At 37.8% G+C, this 16,215-nt stretch overlaps 1 protein-coding gene across 2 annotated transcripts in view; it reads right to left on the bottom strand.

Moving 5' to 3' along the window:
- Positions 1-20: 20 nt before the first annotated feature.
- Positions 21-16,215, bottom strand: part of rnf213b (ring finger protein 213b) — a 31,900-nt gene continuing 15,705 nt past the window's right edge. For both annotated transcript variants that reach the window (XM_081392668.1, XM_081392669.1), the window contains exons 26-63: positions 16,072-16,208; positions 15,867-15,965; positions 15,575-15,708; positions 15,377-15,493; positions 14,871-14,920; positions 14,607-14,763; positions 14,389-14,524; positions 13,798-13,986; positions 13,564-13,697; positions 13,245-13,420; positions 12,937-13,140; positions 12,533-12,720; positions 12,255-12,375; positions 11,965-12,065; positions 11,594-11,776; positions 11,375-11,520; positions 10,911-11,010; positions 10,630-10,741; positions 9,289-9,487; positions 8,987-9,177; positions 8,735-8,857; positions 7,999-8,109; positions 7,520-7,762; positions 7,344-7,425; positions 7,214-7,248; positions 6,875-7,123; positions 6,532-6,697; positions 6,220-6,305; positions 5,828-6,064; positions 5,580-5,712; positions 5,396-5,473; positions 5,019-5,199; positions 3,943-4,144; positions 3,769-3,846; positions 3,384-3,581; positions 3,172-3,261; positions 1,543-1,718; positions 21-713 (exon numbers count right to left, since the gene is read on the bottom strand). In XM_081392668.1, coding sequence (XP_081248794.1) covers positions 578-713; positions 1,543-1,718; positions 3,172-3,261; positions 3,384-3,581; positions 3,769-3,846; positions 3,943-4,144; positions 5,019-5,199; positions 5,396-5,473; positions 5,580-5,712; positions 5,828-6,064; positions 6,220-6,305; positions 6,532-6,697; positions 6,875-7,123; positions 7,214-7,248; positions 7,344-7,425; positions 7,520-7,762; positions 7,999-8,109; positions 8,735-8,857; positions 8,987-9,177; positions 9,289-9,487; positions 10,630-10,741; positions 10,911-11,010; positions 11,375-11,520; positions 11,594-11,776; positions 11,965-12,065; positions 12,255-12,375; positions 12,533-12,720; positions 12,937-13,140; positions 13,245-13,420; positions 13,564-13,697; positions 13,798-13,986; positions 14,389-14,524; positions 14,607-14,763; positions 14,871-14,920; positions 15,377-15,493; positions 15,575-15,708; positions 15,867-15,965; positions 16,072-16,208 — 5,478 coding nt within the window. In that variant the 3' untranslated portion in view covers positions 21-577. The remainder of the gene's footprint in view (positions 714-1,542; positions 1,719-3,171; positions 3,262-3,383; positions 3,582-3,768; positions 3,847-3,942; positions 4,145-5,018; positions 5,200-5,395; positions 5,474-5,579; positions 5,713-5,827; positions 6,065-6,219; positions 6,306-6,531; positions 6,698-6,874; positions 7,124-7,213; positions 7,249-7,343; positions 7,426-7,519; positions 7,763-7,998; positions 8,110-8,734; positions 8,858-8,986; positions 9,178-9,288; positions 9,488-10,629; positions 10,742-10,910; positions 11,011-11,374; positions 11,521-11,593; positions 11,777-11,964; positions 12,066-12,254; positions 12,376-12,532; positions 12,721-12,936; positions 13,141-13,244; positions 13,421-13,563; positions 13,698-13,797; positions 13,987-14,388; positions 14,525-14,606; positions 14,764-14,870; positions 14,921-15,376; positions 15,494-15,574; positions 15,709-15,866; positions 15,966-16,071; positions 16,209-16,215) is intronic.

The raw sequence follows: 16,215 nt of genomic DNA, 5'->3' as shown, positions 1-16,215 counted from the left end.
ACTAATAACTATAACTATCACACATGGCAAAAATTAATTTATTTATTGAACGTTGCATTTTGTAAATATAATTTTATTACATTTGACCAGAAACTGAAACTATGCACCCGTTAAGTGTAGAAACGGTTTATTTTCTAAAATAATTGGACAAGTTTTTGTATATTTTGTATACAAATCAAATTTGTCACAATGTAAATGCACTGTAGATCAGTAATACAACTTCATTTGTCCCTGATTAATAGCAAAAGTAGAATGAAGCAAAATAAATGAGACAATGTCTCACAACAATACAGTATTGTCAATTAATTCTTGGTCACTGAATCCTAGTCTGAACAAATCTCTATACAATAAAGTGCTTAACAATTTAAAGACACATTCAAAGTCATAAAAGATTAAACAGATTATTTTTAATTAATTGAATAAACAATAAAAAAGACAAGAAAGTTTTTGGGCGTTGGAATGAGTCCTATACAACTAAAATGAGCAAACGCACCAACATCTGACAACAAAATCAACAAAAGTAGTCCAGATCTTTTCACATATTATTCATTTGGTCCGACTCATTGAGAAGAACATTTCAATGTTTGAACTCCACTGCAAGCCTCCAGATGTCTGCTGCTTTAGCCAACGTAATTTCCTCAGGAAGAGTGTCTAGACCAGGAAGAGAAGTGATGTTCTTCGTCTCCAAATGAAATTCCATGGTGTACCTGATGCTGTGGTGGAACACAGAAAGAGAAAGGAGGAAGGGTGTTCAGTGGTGTGGTTTAGGATCAACAGTTAGCTTTGGATGCTATTGTTCTCAACACACGCATTCATATTCTTTCCGACCAGCTGCCTGCTCAGTAGGTGACCAGAACAGGGCATACTGACAGATGGGAGCCTGGAGGGGTCAAAGTGTGCCTCTCTTGGGTCTGAAAGCCCACAGGTCTCCAGGGAATGACTAGGTCTAGGAGGTCTGCATTGTTGTGATTGAAAGTGCTCATTCTGGGTAAAACTTAAAAGACCCTTATGTCACTTTGTGTTGTAGGACTTGGTATTAAATGCTCTAGGGTCTTTTTGAGTGTATTTGCTTGGGATGCCAGAACATTTCCTGACTTTTTATTTTGACAATAATTACCCTGAACAATGCCATTAAGGTGTAAGTCATTTGGAATTGGACTGATGTTTTCAATTACAAGCCATATATCAAAATGTTGTCATCCAGTTTTAAAATGAATTACTATTCAGATCTTTAAAATACTTGACTGGCATTTTGCAGTATATTTCTTCATGTCATTCCCTTCATGCTTTGTCCCAGGGTCCTGAACATTCTGTAAAGGTTTATAATGAATGGCTGACTGTAGTTATCCCTTGTGAAATGTACATTTAAAAAGTCTGCTAATCAAATGCCTAGCATTATGTGATAAATGGTCAGGCCATTTTTGTGAGCATTTTGCCTTTTGTAGCCAGTTTGCCTCATTAAACCTCTCACAAATGGTGAGCCAAGAAGGCTGCAGTCCAGATGGCTAAAATGCAAAAAAAAAAAATAAGATCAGTTCTTACTCCCATTGTGGAGCGAAGCCGTCTTCCACAGTGCTGTTGGTCCTGAGCTGAAGGATCTCATGTAATTCCAAAGAGAAAATGTCAATATCTGTGAGGCCAAGGAAAACCTTCACCTGCTTTCTTTCCTCTGATTTCAGTTTATCTCTGAATTTTTTGGACAACTGCTGGAATGGATCCTGTAAAATTGTAAAAGATTTAAATGAGAAAAACCGTAATAAACCGGGTCAATAAAGATGAAAACATCATTAGTATGTTCTGGAATGAAGCGTGAAAAAAGAAGTCTTTAATCAATAATGTCCAGCTATTTAGAAGAGTATGGGTTAAAAGTCTTTGAACTGTTGTTTGTGGCACACGCTCTCTTGTTAAAGCTTGGCACACTCGGACCAACACTCTCCCTCGGATTTACAACCCTCGTTTGTCCACTCTCTCTGTTGTTTAGGGTCAATCAGAGGAGGTCAACAGAGGTTACTAGTAATGGGGTCAGTTTAGTGACAGGCTAAATAGCTGAGCAGAAGTATTAGATGCCTGGACAAAGAATGCACTGTGAAAACAGAAATCATTTATGCATATACTACCATTCAAAATTTTGGGATTTTTCTTCATGTTTTTGAAAGAAGTCTCTTATGCTGAAAAAGGCTGCATTTATTATTCAGTAAAAACATGATATTCTGAAATATTATTAACGGTTTTATTTTTTAATATATTTTAAAATTGACTTTATTCCTGAGATGACAAAGCTGAATTTTTTTAGCATCATTACTCAGCATTTATTTGAACAAGAAATTCTGCAACGTTATAAATGCCTTTACTGTCCATTTTGCTCAATTGAATGCATCCTTGCTGAATAAAACTATCAATTTCTTGAAAATCGTACTTAGTATAAAATACACTGCTGTGTAAAAGTTTGGACTAAGGCACCGGCTATTTGCACTAAGTGTAAATATTTGTACTTAGGGCAAATAGTGGCAGAAACTATTTGCACCTCAGTGTATTGTAGTATATTATAAAACAGTATGCAATAATAACATATTCAGAGTATATTATCATATTTATTAAAATAATAAATGGATGCTGCTTTATTGGGACATTACTTGTACAGTACTTGTCATTACCTTCCCTACACCTACTTCAACCCTACCCGTTAAACACTTCATTCCCACTATCAAATACCCTTTATAGGTAATTTATTTCCATGTTTTCATAATTTTCATTTAAAATAATCACTACTCTGAGCTGATAAGAACCTGGGTCGGTCATGTTAAAGGCTAACGCCACCCGCCTTATTCTACAGTACATGTCACCGATTATGTTGTCAGTGAGATTTATTTTGTAATTTTGTCCAGCTCGTTCAGATGAATGGTTTGCACTTGTAAATAGACACTCTTTACACTCTAAATCTTTTGAGAACTATACTGAGGAAATTTTATAATGGTCAAAACCTGTGTTAATGCACACTTCCTATTGGCTTAGTGTAGGTAGATCAGAAGAAAACAAATGCTATAAATGTAATTCATAGTTTAGATGTAAAAATACTACGTAATAGCTATGTGTCTTAATGATGTACAGTACTATGCGTCTCAAAGCCACCTTGTATGTTCCACATCACAGCTAGGCTGAATGTCAAATTACCTGTCCTTTCCTCATCATCTGTTCACTTTTCCAGCAAGTCAGGAGCTGCCAGGTGGCTGTGCACTGACTGAGCCGGTTCTCTTTTAAAGCCTGAAACCAAGAAGTGTGGATTCGAATTACAGAAGCACACAGGTGATACGCACTGAGAGTAGTGGTGAAATACCCGTTTGGTAAAGTTTCCTTGAAGTTACTGCTTTAAATACATGCCTCACCTCAGCTATGTTATTTGAGATGTGTTGGTCCATTTTCAAAGAGTCTGTCAGATAGGACAGCAGCAGGGCCTGTGGGTCTCCTCCAGTTTTACCTAGGAAACGAAGTCCAATCTCCACGGCATACACTGCATCACACACATCAGTGAATGAACGCAACATTGATCTCATGGAGCTGAGCTGAGAGCCCTTTAGAGGTTCCTGTCAATCAAATGGGAAAAAGGAGGATTCCTTAAGAAAAAATGCTTTCATTTAAAGAAATATTCAAGTGGACTTTGAATTAAATAAAAATTTATTCATAAATAATTATAAGAATTATATTATATTATATATTAGGCATTTTGCTTACTGTTTTTGATAAAATTGCAAAGAGACTGAAGAAAATTACCTGAGGTATTTTGGCTCCGACCTCCTTGAGGACTTCTATAAAATTCTGATGGCGTCTTCTCAGATATTTATCAGTGTCCTGCAATACATTTTTAATTATGAAGTCTTAAGTAACCAATGAATCTGGTCATATATTGAACAGTATGATAATAAGGTTTAAAATATGTGGACTCACTGTTTGAATGCGTGGCTTGCTTGCAAAAAATCGTCGGCTGAGTTCTCTCTCAATAGCCTGATGATCATAGGAGCTCATTGTCTGCTGACCCTTCTTTAGTGTGTAATGGCAGTTAGCTAACACCAGGGGGAGCAACTCCCTCTCCGGGTGACACAGGGCAAGTTGGCTCTCGGACAGTGCCGCCAATGGAACTTTATAGTCACTGTAAGATAAAATACAACTAATGCATTAAGATGTTGAAACACATTTAGTGTGCTCCTCAAACGGAAGGCTGCATGATTCTAGTAAGCGCTGCTGAAGGCTATCTTAATTTGAAGGATCCTTGGAAAGCTGCCTACATTTCGTGTCCTTTATTCAGTTCATTTTGAAGGATGCATCAAGTATATCCTTTGCATCCTTAAATCACCAACAATCCTTTGCACACATTCCAATTCATAAAAAGAACTGATGGAAAATGAGTCGGCACTGAGCTTGTCGGAGTTCGGAGATGAAGGTATACATGTGTGACGTAGCCATGTGCACTTACTAGATCGTTTCATTCTAGCATTTAATGCTAAGGAGGGCTCTAGCTTACACGTCTCCAAAGGACTGGACTAAGAAGGACAAAGCCTCACTAGGATGCAGCCTTCTTTTTGAGCAGACTTATAAACATGTAAACATATACTCTTTGATTAAAATGGTCACCACTAATACAGGTTAGAATGTGCTTATACTCTTACATAATAGGACGCAATAAATTGATCAAAAGTGACAGTAAAAAAGTTTCATTTTCAAGACATTTTTGCAAATTTACAAATCCTGGCAAAAGAGGACGTATGGTATGGTCACTCTATGTAATGTATGACTCCTGAAATTCAGCTTTGCCATCACAGGAACAAATTACATTTTAAAATATATTAAAATAATAATAAAAAAGTTATTTTAAATTAATAATATTTCACAATATTTCTTTTTACAGTAATTTTAATTCAAATAAATGCAGCCTTAATGAGCATAAAATACTTCATTAACATTAAAAAAATCTTACCAACCCCACATTTTTGAACAGTAGTATACATTCATTCTCAAATACACACCTGTCTTCCTGGTGACAGAGTTTTCTTGCTTCTCGCACAAGACTGTTGTGGGTCTCAGACAGAAGATCTATGATTGCGTGGAGACATGAGCCTGGTCCGCGATGACTCAGGGACAGATACTGCCCGGAGCTTTCCTTAGTTAGGTCTTTTTCACAAAGTGCATGATCTAAACCCACTGAAGCTGAAATAATAAAACAATTCAGCAGGTTAGCCAAAGTATTGTGTTTTCTACATAGGGATGCACAAAATATCGGTCCTTTATCCATTTTTCATTCTATACATTATAATGTTGTGCTGTTATAATGACTAAATTCACTTGTAGCGTTTTAATGTTTAAGCATTTATCTGTTTTAAATGTATAACCTCTAACAGCTTACTGGATATTTCCATTCTGAGTTGGTTCCACACCTTCATGAAGATATCTACTCTTTCCGACAATAATTTCTTCTGGTGGCCTATATTCAGTAACACAAATTAGAGTACAGTAATGTAACATGTATACAAAAGCTTCATAATTCAGTCAACTAGCTCTCTCCACCAGTGAGTATAAGCATGACAGACCAGCAGGAATAGTGTGCAGAAGTGAAGCGATGGTGTGGGTTTGGGTCTCAGAGCCAGAAGGAAGCACTTTCATTAGATCAGACGACAGGGCAGCAAGAGCCGGCAAATGGATCAGCTGTCGTATGCAGTGCACCTGATAAACACAAACACACACATGTGCATATGTTTGTAACAACATGAAACCATGTTTGCAACTTCCGTAATGTGACGCAAGGACCTGGATAATTATATGTCTTCGGTTAACGAACCTTATTGACAAAAAGCTTAAGCAGGGCTGCTTGACTCTGGTCTATTTGCTGCGATAAGCTTTCCACCGTTAGGACAGGTGAGGGGCTCCAGAAGGTAGAGTGGTGGGTGGGGCAGTTACTGGGGAGAGTAAGGATTTTTTTAGGGTTTCCCCTCAGTATCTTCATCAGGGGGCTGTTAGAAAGTTGGTTATCAGTTACAATTTGCTCCTGTGCACGGCCCAACATTCTGTTCATATCCTGAAAACAGAGACAAAGGTTGACAAAAGCAAGTACATGCAGTTAAATGACTAAATAGTTATACTTCCTTAATTGTTTAGGAGTTAATCTGGGTTTTTCAAAGACGACTTATGGTTTATTGTATCCCCTTGATATTTATCAGTATCAAGACTCACCTGTAAAACAGGACTGATGACTGTTTTACACATTGTACTCTCCCACTGCTCTCTGGACTTCCGTGAAGACAGATCCACGCCAGCACCTGATGTAGAGGGGGGAAAATATCAAACATACGTTCTCTTATTGCACAATTGTTTTTCCAGTGTTGTTGCTGTCAATTACAACTAAAACTAATACAAATATTAAAAAACGTACACAAAAATTAGAAATGTTGCTGTGGCAACTAACTGAAATAAATAAGCGTAATTTGAAATACATTTTTTTTTTCAATTTCTTTAATCTTTAAAAAAAAAGATTAATATGGATACCTGAGGTGGTCTGTAGAGACCTGCTGAAGATCAGATGAATTATAATGGCACAGTCGTCCATGTTAAGATTCAAAGTCTTCCCAAGAACCTCCATGTCCTTCTCAAGATGTTGCCAAAGGAATTCTTCGACATCATAAACATTTGGTTTGATCATATTTCTGATTCCCTGTGAAGAACCAAGGCCTTTAGAAAACAGCGCTTTGATTCTCTAATGCTAGTGACCCACTTGGCATCATTTAGATAAGGTTTCCAAAAACCAAGGGAGTTAGCATGCAAAACTACATCTAATAAGTCAAATTTTACTCTCACATATTGCCATTAGGGTTCCTTTCAACCTTTTTACCTGTTGTTGATGAATGGCCCCTTGTAACATGGCCAGGTGAAGACATAGACGTAGGACACGAGACTGTGCTGGAGTGAGATTCCTGTTTGGGGCTTCAGACCGGTTTTCAGCCCGCCCCAGTATATGTCCAGGTTGTGTCAGGTCTGTGACTCTATTGACTTGAGTAAAACCTTCCACTGGTTTATGATTATGGCCTCCTATTGGCACTCCACAAGTGGCACAAGATGAAAAAGCCACTGGTTTACCACACTAAACAGGTGGAGAGAAATAAACAATCATAATCATTTCCCAGACTACAGCATCAATTCACTCAACTGAAAATGAAAGAAAATATCTCACCTCTCCCACAAAGCATGCATGACCATTAGAACAATCTATAAGGTCGGAATGAAAAACAAATTATTTTAGTTGGGTGGCATTTAAAGAAATATTATTATTTTCATTGACTTCATGAACAAGTCCCACTCACAGTACATCTGCAGTTTTCCCTCTTTGAGCCACTGCCGGGCCTCACTGGTATGGTCGTCAGGCATTGTGGGTAGAAAGGCTTCCTGAGGATGAGTAGAGAAGCATGGCTATTTTAATTATCATTCTGATCCATTCAAAAATCAAAATCTCTATAATTCATTAAGTAGTGGTCCTCACTGTCATGTTCTGAGGTTGAGAGGCGATGTTGTAGAGGGGATTGAGCAGTCTGGTTCCACTGTAAAACACTGCGCTCGCATGCACTAGGAGCTCCAGTACAGGACGACGCTGAGCAGGTACAGCTGCACTGAGACTCAGGTTAGATCCTGGACCTCCAATCTGATTGGATAAGAGAGCACTGCAGAGCTCTCTGGCATGTCCTGAGATGTTCTCTCTAATAACGTCCTCCAAGAGCCTGATCTCCTGTTCACAGAGAGGAAAGTATAGTCTGCCAGGAGTGTTTTGCCATTTTTTTTAATTTTGAGAATCTCATAAAGGCATTCATGCTCAAACACGTTACTATTACAGGTTGGATACATTTAAATCATCAGAATGATAAGTATGTGAAACTTTGTTGCAATTTCAAATATAGTCCTACTATGTATGGATTCCAATTGATATCTGGGTTAATAAACTCAAAAAACCTAACCAACACTTACCTGTGCCTGAGGACATATAGCTCTTTCAGTTGACATGAAGCGACAGGTGACCTGCCTGAACACAGCTAGAGTCAGCAGGACGTTTTTCAGTGGGCCAGAACCACCTATTGTCTGAAAAAGTTTTTTATAAAACTGTTTACACTCCAACTCCAAGTACATTATACACCACTGTTCAGAAGTTTGGGCTCAAGATTATAATTTTTTTTTTTTTTAAGAAAATTAATCTTTTGTTCAGCAAGGATGCATTAAATTGATTAAATGTGACAAATACATTCTTTACTGACATTCTAAGACATTTCAAATGCTGTTTTTTATACTTTCTATTCATCAAAGAATCCTAAAAAATGCTAAGTATTAATGCTAAAATATTAAGCAGCACAACCGTTTTCAACATTGACAATAAGAAGAAATGTTGGTTGAGTATCAAATCAGCATATTAGAATGATTTCTGAAGAATCATGTGACATTGAAGACTGGAGTAATGATGCTGAACCTTCAGCTTTGCCTTCACATACATAAATTACATTTTAAAATACAATAAAATAGAAAACACTTCAAATACATGCAAAAAAATACAAAAAATATATATATATCTTACCACAAACTTTTGAAAAGTAGTGTAACATTATACAGTGCCTCAACAAACAACTTGGCACTCTCAAATGTGTCCTTAAGACATCTGACATATTTTTCTTTTAAATACATTTATTTTTTAAAAACAGATGTAGACACTGACCCGTAGAGCATCTTTGAGTCCATTTGTTGTGCCTTCCTGCAGTGCTTCTCCCACTCCATCTCTAAGAATGTGGTATGACTGATCACAACACAAAAAACGATCCACCTCTGCAGGAATCAACCTCTGTAAAAGAGAAAATAATAATGATAATGGAACAGCTACAATTTTTCCAAACTTAATTTTATACTATTTTATACTAACTATTTAATACTGTAAACACCCTAAAAACAACATCATTTTGAATGGCCATACGTGAAGGCGTAGTATCTCCGCAGGAAACATCCATTCATAATCAGTGCTGTTGATCAGTGCTTGCAGACAGTCCATGCCAGCCTGCCTGTTGAGTGCCCGAAGCAGGTAAACTCTGTACCAGTCGTTGTCACAGTATTCACACACAGCCTTCACCTGCTCCAAAAGCTTTATCTCCACTTCATCAAAATCATCTAAAAGACATCAAACATATGGAAGGATTGCACAGTTTTGCAAATGTTATCTACTGTTATTCATTTGCAATATAACTGCCATGAATCAGTCAGACCAGAAGACCCTCTTACCGGTTCTTTGGCTGACAGCTCTAGACAGGATACGGGCAGCAGAGTCCAGACACATTCTGAGGCGAGCCATAGACAGCAGAAACTCAGCTGGGTCATTCAGTCTGGAAGGTGTCTGTTTACGAGCCAGTCGGCTAAGGAAGCTTGAGTTGTCCTTCAGATGTCTATGATCTCCATTTAATCCAGAACAAAACAGGGAATCCTGAATAAACATAATTCTGCTTTTAGAGAGACATATGCAGACTTTAGATAAAAATGTATGTGGCTGAAATCGGAATACAGCCACTGGTGATTATACTACATGAAAAAAAAAAACGCTTTTAGTGCATTGTTGGGCATTTGCAAGGGACTCTGGATGGTTGCTAAGGCATTGATAGAAGGTTGCTTACTGGCCCAAAACAAAAGAGTCAAAAGAGTCCACCCTGGGATTTTTCTTCCATTCGGTTATCCACCAGACAAAACTCTTAAGTATGATCACATTTAATAAATCATTCATGTCCATGGTACAAAATGGATTAAGCACCAAAGTTTAGTACTCGAGCAATAGTAAAAGTGATACTTGCCTAAGCAAGCGCCATTATTGAGTAAATACAAGACAAAAGTAAATAACATTACACGCGCCGCATATTTTAATTTGCATAATATTAGCCGTCTTCGTCCTTCTCTCACTAAGAGCAGCACAGCAATTCTAATTCATGCGCTGGTCACTTCACGAATTGATTACTGTAATGCTCTTCTCTCTGGTCTTCCTACAAAACTTCATCGTAAATTTCAACTGGTTCAAAACTCAGCGGCACGTGTCCTGTCTAGGACTTCTTTACGCGAGCACATCACTCCAATTCTTCAACAATTACATTGGCTTCCAGTTAAGTACCGTATTGATTTTAAAATTCTGCTTCTCACATTTAAGGCTTTACATAATTTGGCTCCTCCGTATCTCACTGATCTTTTAAACATTTATACTCCTTCTCGTTCTCTGAGATCGTCTCACTCTATTTCTCTTGTGTCGCCACGTATTCGCTTAACTACAATGGGAGCGAGAACTTTTAGTTTTGTGGCGCCTCGGTTGTGGAATTCGCTTCCCCCCAACATACGGAATTGTGACAGTCTTCAAATTTTTAAATCCCGTCTAAAAACTTATCTTTTTACTCAGGCTTACGTGTGAATTGCAGCATTCTTTTCTTTGTGTGATGGATGTAATTATGCTGTAAATTTTATAATTTCATTTTTATATTGTTATTATTTCACTGGTTGTTTGCTGTAAGGTGTCCTTGGGTGTTCAGAAAGGCGCCTTCAAATAAAATGCATCATCATCATCATCAAAAGGGTGAGATTATGACACACCTGGAAACAGTTAACAAAGAGTCGATAGAGTTCAGTTCTGTCCTCCTGGTCCAGAATATTGTTCTCCAGGTCTTCTAAGTACCTTTGAATATGTTTCTTCACCTGTTTGAAACTGAAGAGATTATCTTATTTAATACTGCTCTTAATAATAATGACCAAAACTCACAAGACAACTTTGAACAGAACAACTCACTATATACTGCATATTTAAAGACATACATAAAAGGTCACATATGCCTGGTGTGTTAAAGTGTATGTATGTGTTGTCAGTATTGCAACACCTGTATTGCAGAAGGAGTTTAGGCAGCACAGAGCGCACCACAGGACTCTGGTCAACACATTGCAAAAATGGGGTGAGCTCTCTGGTCGTATAAACATCTCCTGTAATGTTAGACATGTAAACATAAACATTAAAAAGATAACATAATTCATATTATAGAATAAATCGTTATTTCTAGATCTTTGTAATGATTTGGTTGACCTGTTTTACAACACTCAATCATCCGTTCATAGCAGTTCTCACGTTATTAGCATATTAGAGGGGGAAATTATTATGTTTTAAACTTCGGCCTGTTTTTCACACAAAGCTATTGTATGATTTCAGAAGACTTGGAATACAGAACATCGCATGGACCCCTTTTATGATATTTGAATGCAAAATTTATATCCTTGAAAGCTCCAGTCCTTATTCATTGTACAGAAATTAAATTTTGAGATGGAAAATTCCACAAGGAAATTCACCCACCTTGTGCCAAGATGAGGAGAGAGAAAAGCAGTTCCACCAGGTCCTCTGAGGGGTCTTGATCATCAGTCAGACAGAAGCGAGAAACCACCTCCAGGAAAAATGTGTTACAGCATTTTCTTATCTCTCTATGCTGCTTCAGGGCTAAGCTGTAACAGACAAAACTCAGACTTTACAGACTATATATATCAAAGGTTACCAAGAACAAGGAATTAAACTCACTCTATGGTTGTGGAGACAATGGGCCGGTAATTGTTCGATAGAGGCGCCCTGCACTTGGGACAGTACTTCGCTTCTTCTCTCTCCGTGGATCTCCTCAGACAGGACAGACAAAACACATGCTCACAAGGAAGAGAAGTGGGCTCTGACAGATCTAACAGACACACAGAGCACTTCAAACCATATCTATGAAGAAAGAGTATACAGAAATAAACAAAGGTTATAAATCATTCAGTAATGCTTAGTAAAGTAAAATGCAGATTTAAAATAAATAATATATTTAAATATATTACAATAAAATATTGTTACATAGTTTCAAATAAAATCAAACATATCATCTCAAATTTTACAGCTCAAAAGAAATTCAATTGTACCGCAGTTCTCTGATGATGGACTCATCGTGGTAATCATTGAGTATGCGGATGATTTTCCGAAGATTGTCTGTGGTCCTCAAATCAGGAGACCCTTCCATTAGCTGTGAGAAAGGAAATATAAGCAGCATATATGCTAAGGGCTTTTAGGGTTCTAAACTCAAATGTGTCACTTTGATTTAGCATCTATCCTGAGAAAATTCGCTATAAGCACTACATCTTACTACAGCAAAAATGGCTTTGATGTCTTGTACAAAAGTAATAAACAGAGCAGACAATAAGCCTAGACTGACCCCATGTAACTGACTGCAGTGTTTCAGAGTCAGTGCTTGAATCCGCTCATCTCCAACTTTCATTTTGATGACCACCTTTTCAATGAAAGCAGCCACTAGCAGCAACCCCTGCCACACTGACCTAAGAAAAAAAAAAAAAAAAAAGATTTTTACGACATGAATTGAATAAGAATTCATTACATATATATGTCATAATATATATTAAAATCTTTGTTAATATAAAATCAAGTTTTTAAATTATCCTATTTTCTAATTCTGGAACATTCTTTATAACTCACTTTATAGTATCTAGGTGTTTGAGACAGCCAGGGCTGCAGAGGGCGCTGTAGTCTGGACTAAGCACTCTCTCTAAACATGGCTGAAGTTTCTCAACTCCTTGCAAGAAGGTCTGGCATTCAGGTAGTGATGTTACGGGTAGGAGCTTTGTTTCTTCAACACAGATACCAACAGCTAGAATGTCTTCGCACTGTAATGAAACAAGTCTCAGTAGTCATCATTTAGTAGTTTGACTGCACACTGAAGGTTATATTGCTACATAGCAGTAGTTTAAATAGGCACTGGAATCTAAGCCGCCAGCATGTGTTGACCAACTAACTACGTTTTGCTGATGAACAGCATGACCAGACTAGCATAAACAATCCTAAATCAACATGAAAATCCATGCTACACTCCTGCTCCTCACCATTTCAGGGCTTTCTCTTTTTGATCTTTCTCGCTGGATGATTTGAACCAGCTGAGGGTTGAGCTGAAGGGTATGTGATAATGTGTCCATGCGTGGGGCGTAGATTTGGGCTGCTGCAAGGATCCATGATGGAGAGAACTCAGGAGTTACTGACATCTCCATTTGCAGAGCAAACACACAACCCAGCACTGCAGTACGAAAGACCTGCAAAAAATAATAATACATACACACCCAAAGACGCCCACATTAAAACGAGAGTGGTGTGAAAACAAATTTGTTGCCATAAAGACAAAACAAATGTATCTCACCCAAAGCTCTTCCTCAGAGCGGACTTTGAATGACAGAAGAACATGATCATTCAAGTAACGCTGACCCAAATGAACTTTCTCTTCCTCTGAGAGTTTCTGAATATAGCTGCCCAGTCCACTGTCTGATACAGCACTAACAAACTGTAGAATCATTGCTTTGCTGCCTTTCTCAGTGCCTGAGAGAAAATGAAATAGCATTAAGTATAAAGTTTTGCATGACTTTGCATTCCAAAGATAAAGGTGTTTTAAGTGCAAGTGTATGTGGTATCTGGTTAGCTAACAGGCCAACTTTAGCCAAACACAAAGCAAGAGAACTCACCTCGCACAAACTCTGATTCCTCCCACAAACTCTGGCAGTATGCTTTTATCCGCCAGCTGAAAGGAGCAGCACAGCGTTGTTCCACTTCTCCAACAAACAGCTGACACTGCACATTAATCTCCTGTTCTGGAGAGCTAAAAGACGTAAAAATTCACCTCATCAGTTAAAATCAGATATTTAAAACCAACTGAATGCCGCATATAATCATTAACAGGTTTCATGCATTGAATATACCTTGCATTTTGAAAGAGAGTTAGGTCAAGGAGCTGTTGATCTTCAAAGATATCCAGCCAGAACTGAGACAGACCCTCACTGAGCCCTTCTCCATACAGTAGGTTCAAGTTGCAGTCTCTGTCTAACACTTCTAACACTTGGGCCAACACTGGGGTCAAAAAACCCTGTAGACAGCGCCACAAAGTGTGCCTGAACACAAACACAGAAATGTTTTGCTCGCTAATTGTTAGTTATCTCTAATCTATGGCCGATCATTCATTAATTATCTTATGTTTTGATTGCTTGTATAACAGACACGCAGAGTCACAATAGCCTTTAGTAGGGATTAAGCTTGAGATTATTTTAAAGGCATTTTTGCTTTGTGAAATGCTAGATATGCAAAGCTTCCAAATCATAATTCTACAGTCATTTTTTAACAGTTCAAAGTAGTTACCTTTATTTTCTCCGCACAAGTTTTAACTGTCTGAGATTTTTATCTACCGCCTTTTGATTGACATAATATAACTGGCCCTGAGCATCGGCTGTTTTTGACCATCTGGGATATATAGATGATAGATTGTTAATGCTAGTTGCATCATAGTACTGCATTACCGAAGGGTTCCACCTTCCTGCAGAGCTTTATGGTTCTTTGCCACTTTATAAGCCCAGTCTTCTGGATTAAGAACCAGCTCCTCCTTCTGCATCAGTGCAAACTCCAGCCTCCTTAGCAACACTTTCTGGAACCGTACTGTAAATGTATATAAACAAATAGTTGTAACTCAAGCTAATAATTTCTGACAGTTTCTAGTTTCTAGGGGGCGCAGACTGACCTCCTATCCGCCCAGGGTCACCTCCCAGAAGGCCAAGCAATATGTTCATGCGCTCCATACTCCTGGAGGGTTTTTTGCCTATATCTCTCAGCAATGAAGCAGCTTTCTGGGTGCAGGCTCTTATTAGGGACAAACTGTGTAGATGTACTGAATCTCCCTGACAACAAATTAATTATGTTGTAGTCAGAATAATGCAATTTCTTCCCATATGGCACATCGACGTATATGTTTAAACTTATCTGTTGCAAGCTTAAAGGATTTTACCCTCTCACTTTCTGGTCCACTTGTATCCATTTCTTCAGATTGCTTGACATCTGTAAAAGAATATTGTTTTTCTTGCATCTTGTCAAAGGTTTTCCGATTAATTTTTTTTTTAAATATTAATGGTGCTTGCTTGGGCAAAGCTTGCCACAATGATACAGTCATGGGTGGTGTCCAGGGTGTTAATATTAAGTTTCTAGGGTGTTCTGGGTGTTTATAGACCCTTGATATGGCTTGGGTCTCTTCTTCAGTGCAAGTCTATAGGATTTTTATCATCTACCAGGTCGAAACTGTAAGACCAACCACTTACACATCTCCTTAATAAGTTGCACAATTTGAGGGATAATTCATGTTTGTTGAGTTTAATATTAAGTGTTAGGGGATTGTTTAAAAATATATTGTTGCCTTAGCCAGAACCACTAATAAATCTAAAAAATATTTGACTCATTTCTCCAATTTTAGCAATTAGTGGATGTACAAATTGCAGGCAGCATGTGGTCCTTACATACCTGACTGGATTGTCTGAGAGATGAGTTTACTTATAGGTATTCCACAAAAAGCATTAAGATTTAAGCTCATGTCATCAGAATCTCTGAGATCATCAATATGAGCAGACAGCCAAACTCCTTTAGTAAAAAAGATAGAGATACATGTTATTTGAAAATAATATCTAAACATGTTTCACCTACCAAAATAGTTCCACTTACCTCCTTGAAAGCCAATGTACTTGTTGCCACTTGTTGTACATTGCTCCCCAAATCGGGAGAGCTTTGTTATGAACACAGTATAGACATTGCATTCATCCGACTTTAAGGATAATATTTCATTCATGGTACAGTACCTGTGGTAAGAGGAATGAAAGATGAAATGTACGGACTGTTACTAAACTGAAATCTGATGCAAGTATACTGTAAAATGTGAGTAACGTAATCCACTTTTTTCTAAAAGTCTTTCTCAGAGATTTCATTGTTTTTTAGCCACCAACATCAAAAGACTCACTTCGCTGAAGCAATAAGTTCATTTTTGCACAATGACTCTTCCATGTCCATCTGAACCAAGAGAATGTGTAGAGACAGCCCAGATTCCTTCAGGAATAACCTGTGGAAAAAGAGATAACGTACAACAAATTGTTGACCATTTGTTTCTAAAGTGAAAGGTACTGAATAAATTAAATATATAATAAAAAAAATATTATCAAATTAACCGTATCTTGCTGCAAAAAGAAACTTCTGTGTCAAATTGGTGTAAAGAGAGCAGAAGAAGCCGCTCGGTGGACAAACCCAAGGCTGGAGCAAGATTTCTCACATCAGCTCCAGTGAGAAGATTAGAGAATGTGGTTACCTAGCAG

The sequence above is a fragment of the Scardinius erythrophthalmus genome (genome assembly GCF_964197995.2).
Source record: "Scardinius erythrophthalmus genome assembly, chromosome: 18".
Classification (NCBI taxonomy): domain Eukaryota; kingdom Metazoa; phylum Chordata; class Actinopteri; order Cypriniformes; family Leuciscidae; genus Scardinius; species Scardinius erythrophthalmus.
Note: the sequence above shows the minus strand (reverse complement) of the source record. Positions and strands in the feature narration are given on the sequence as shown.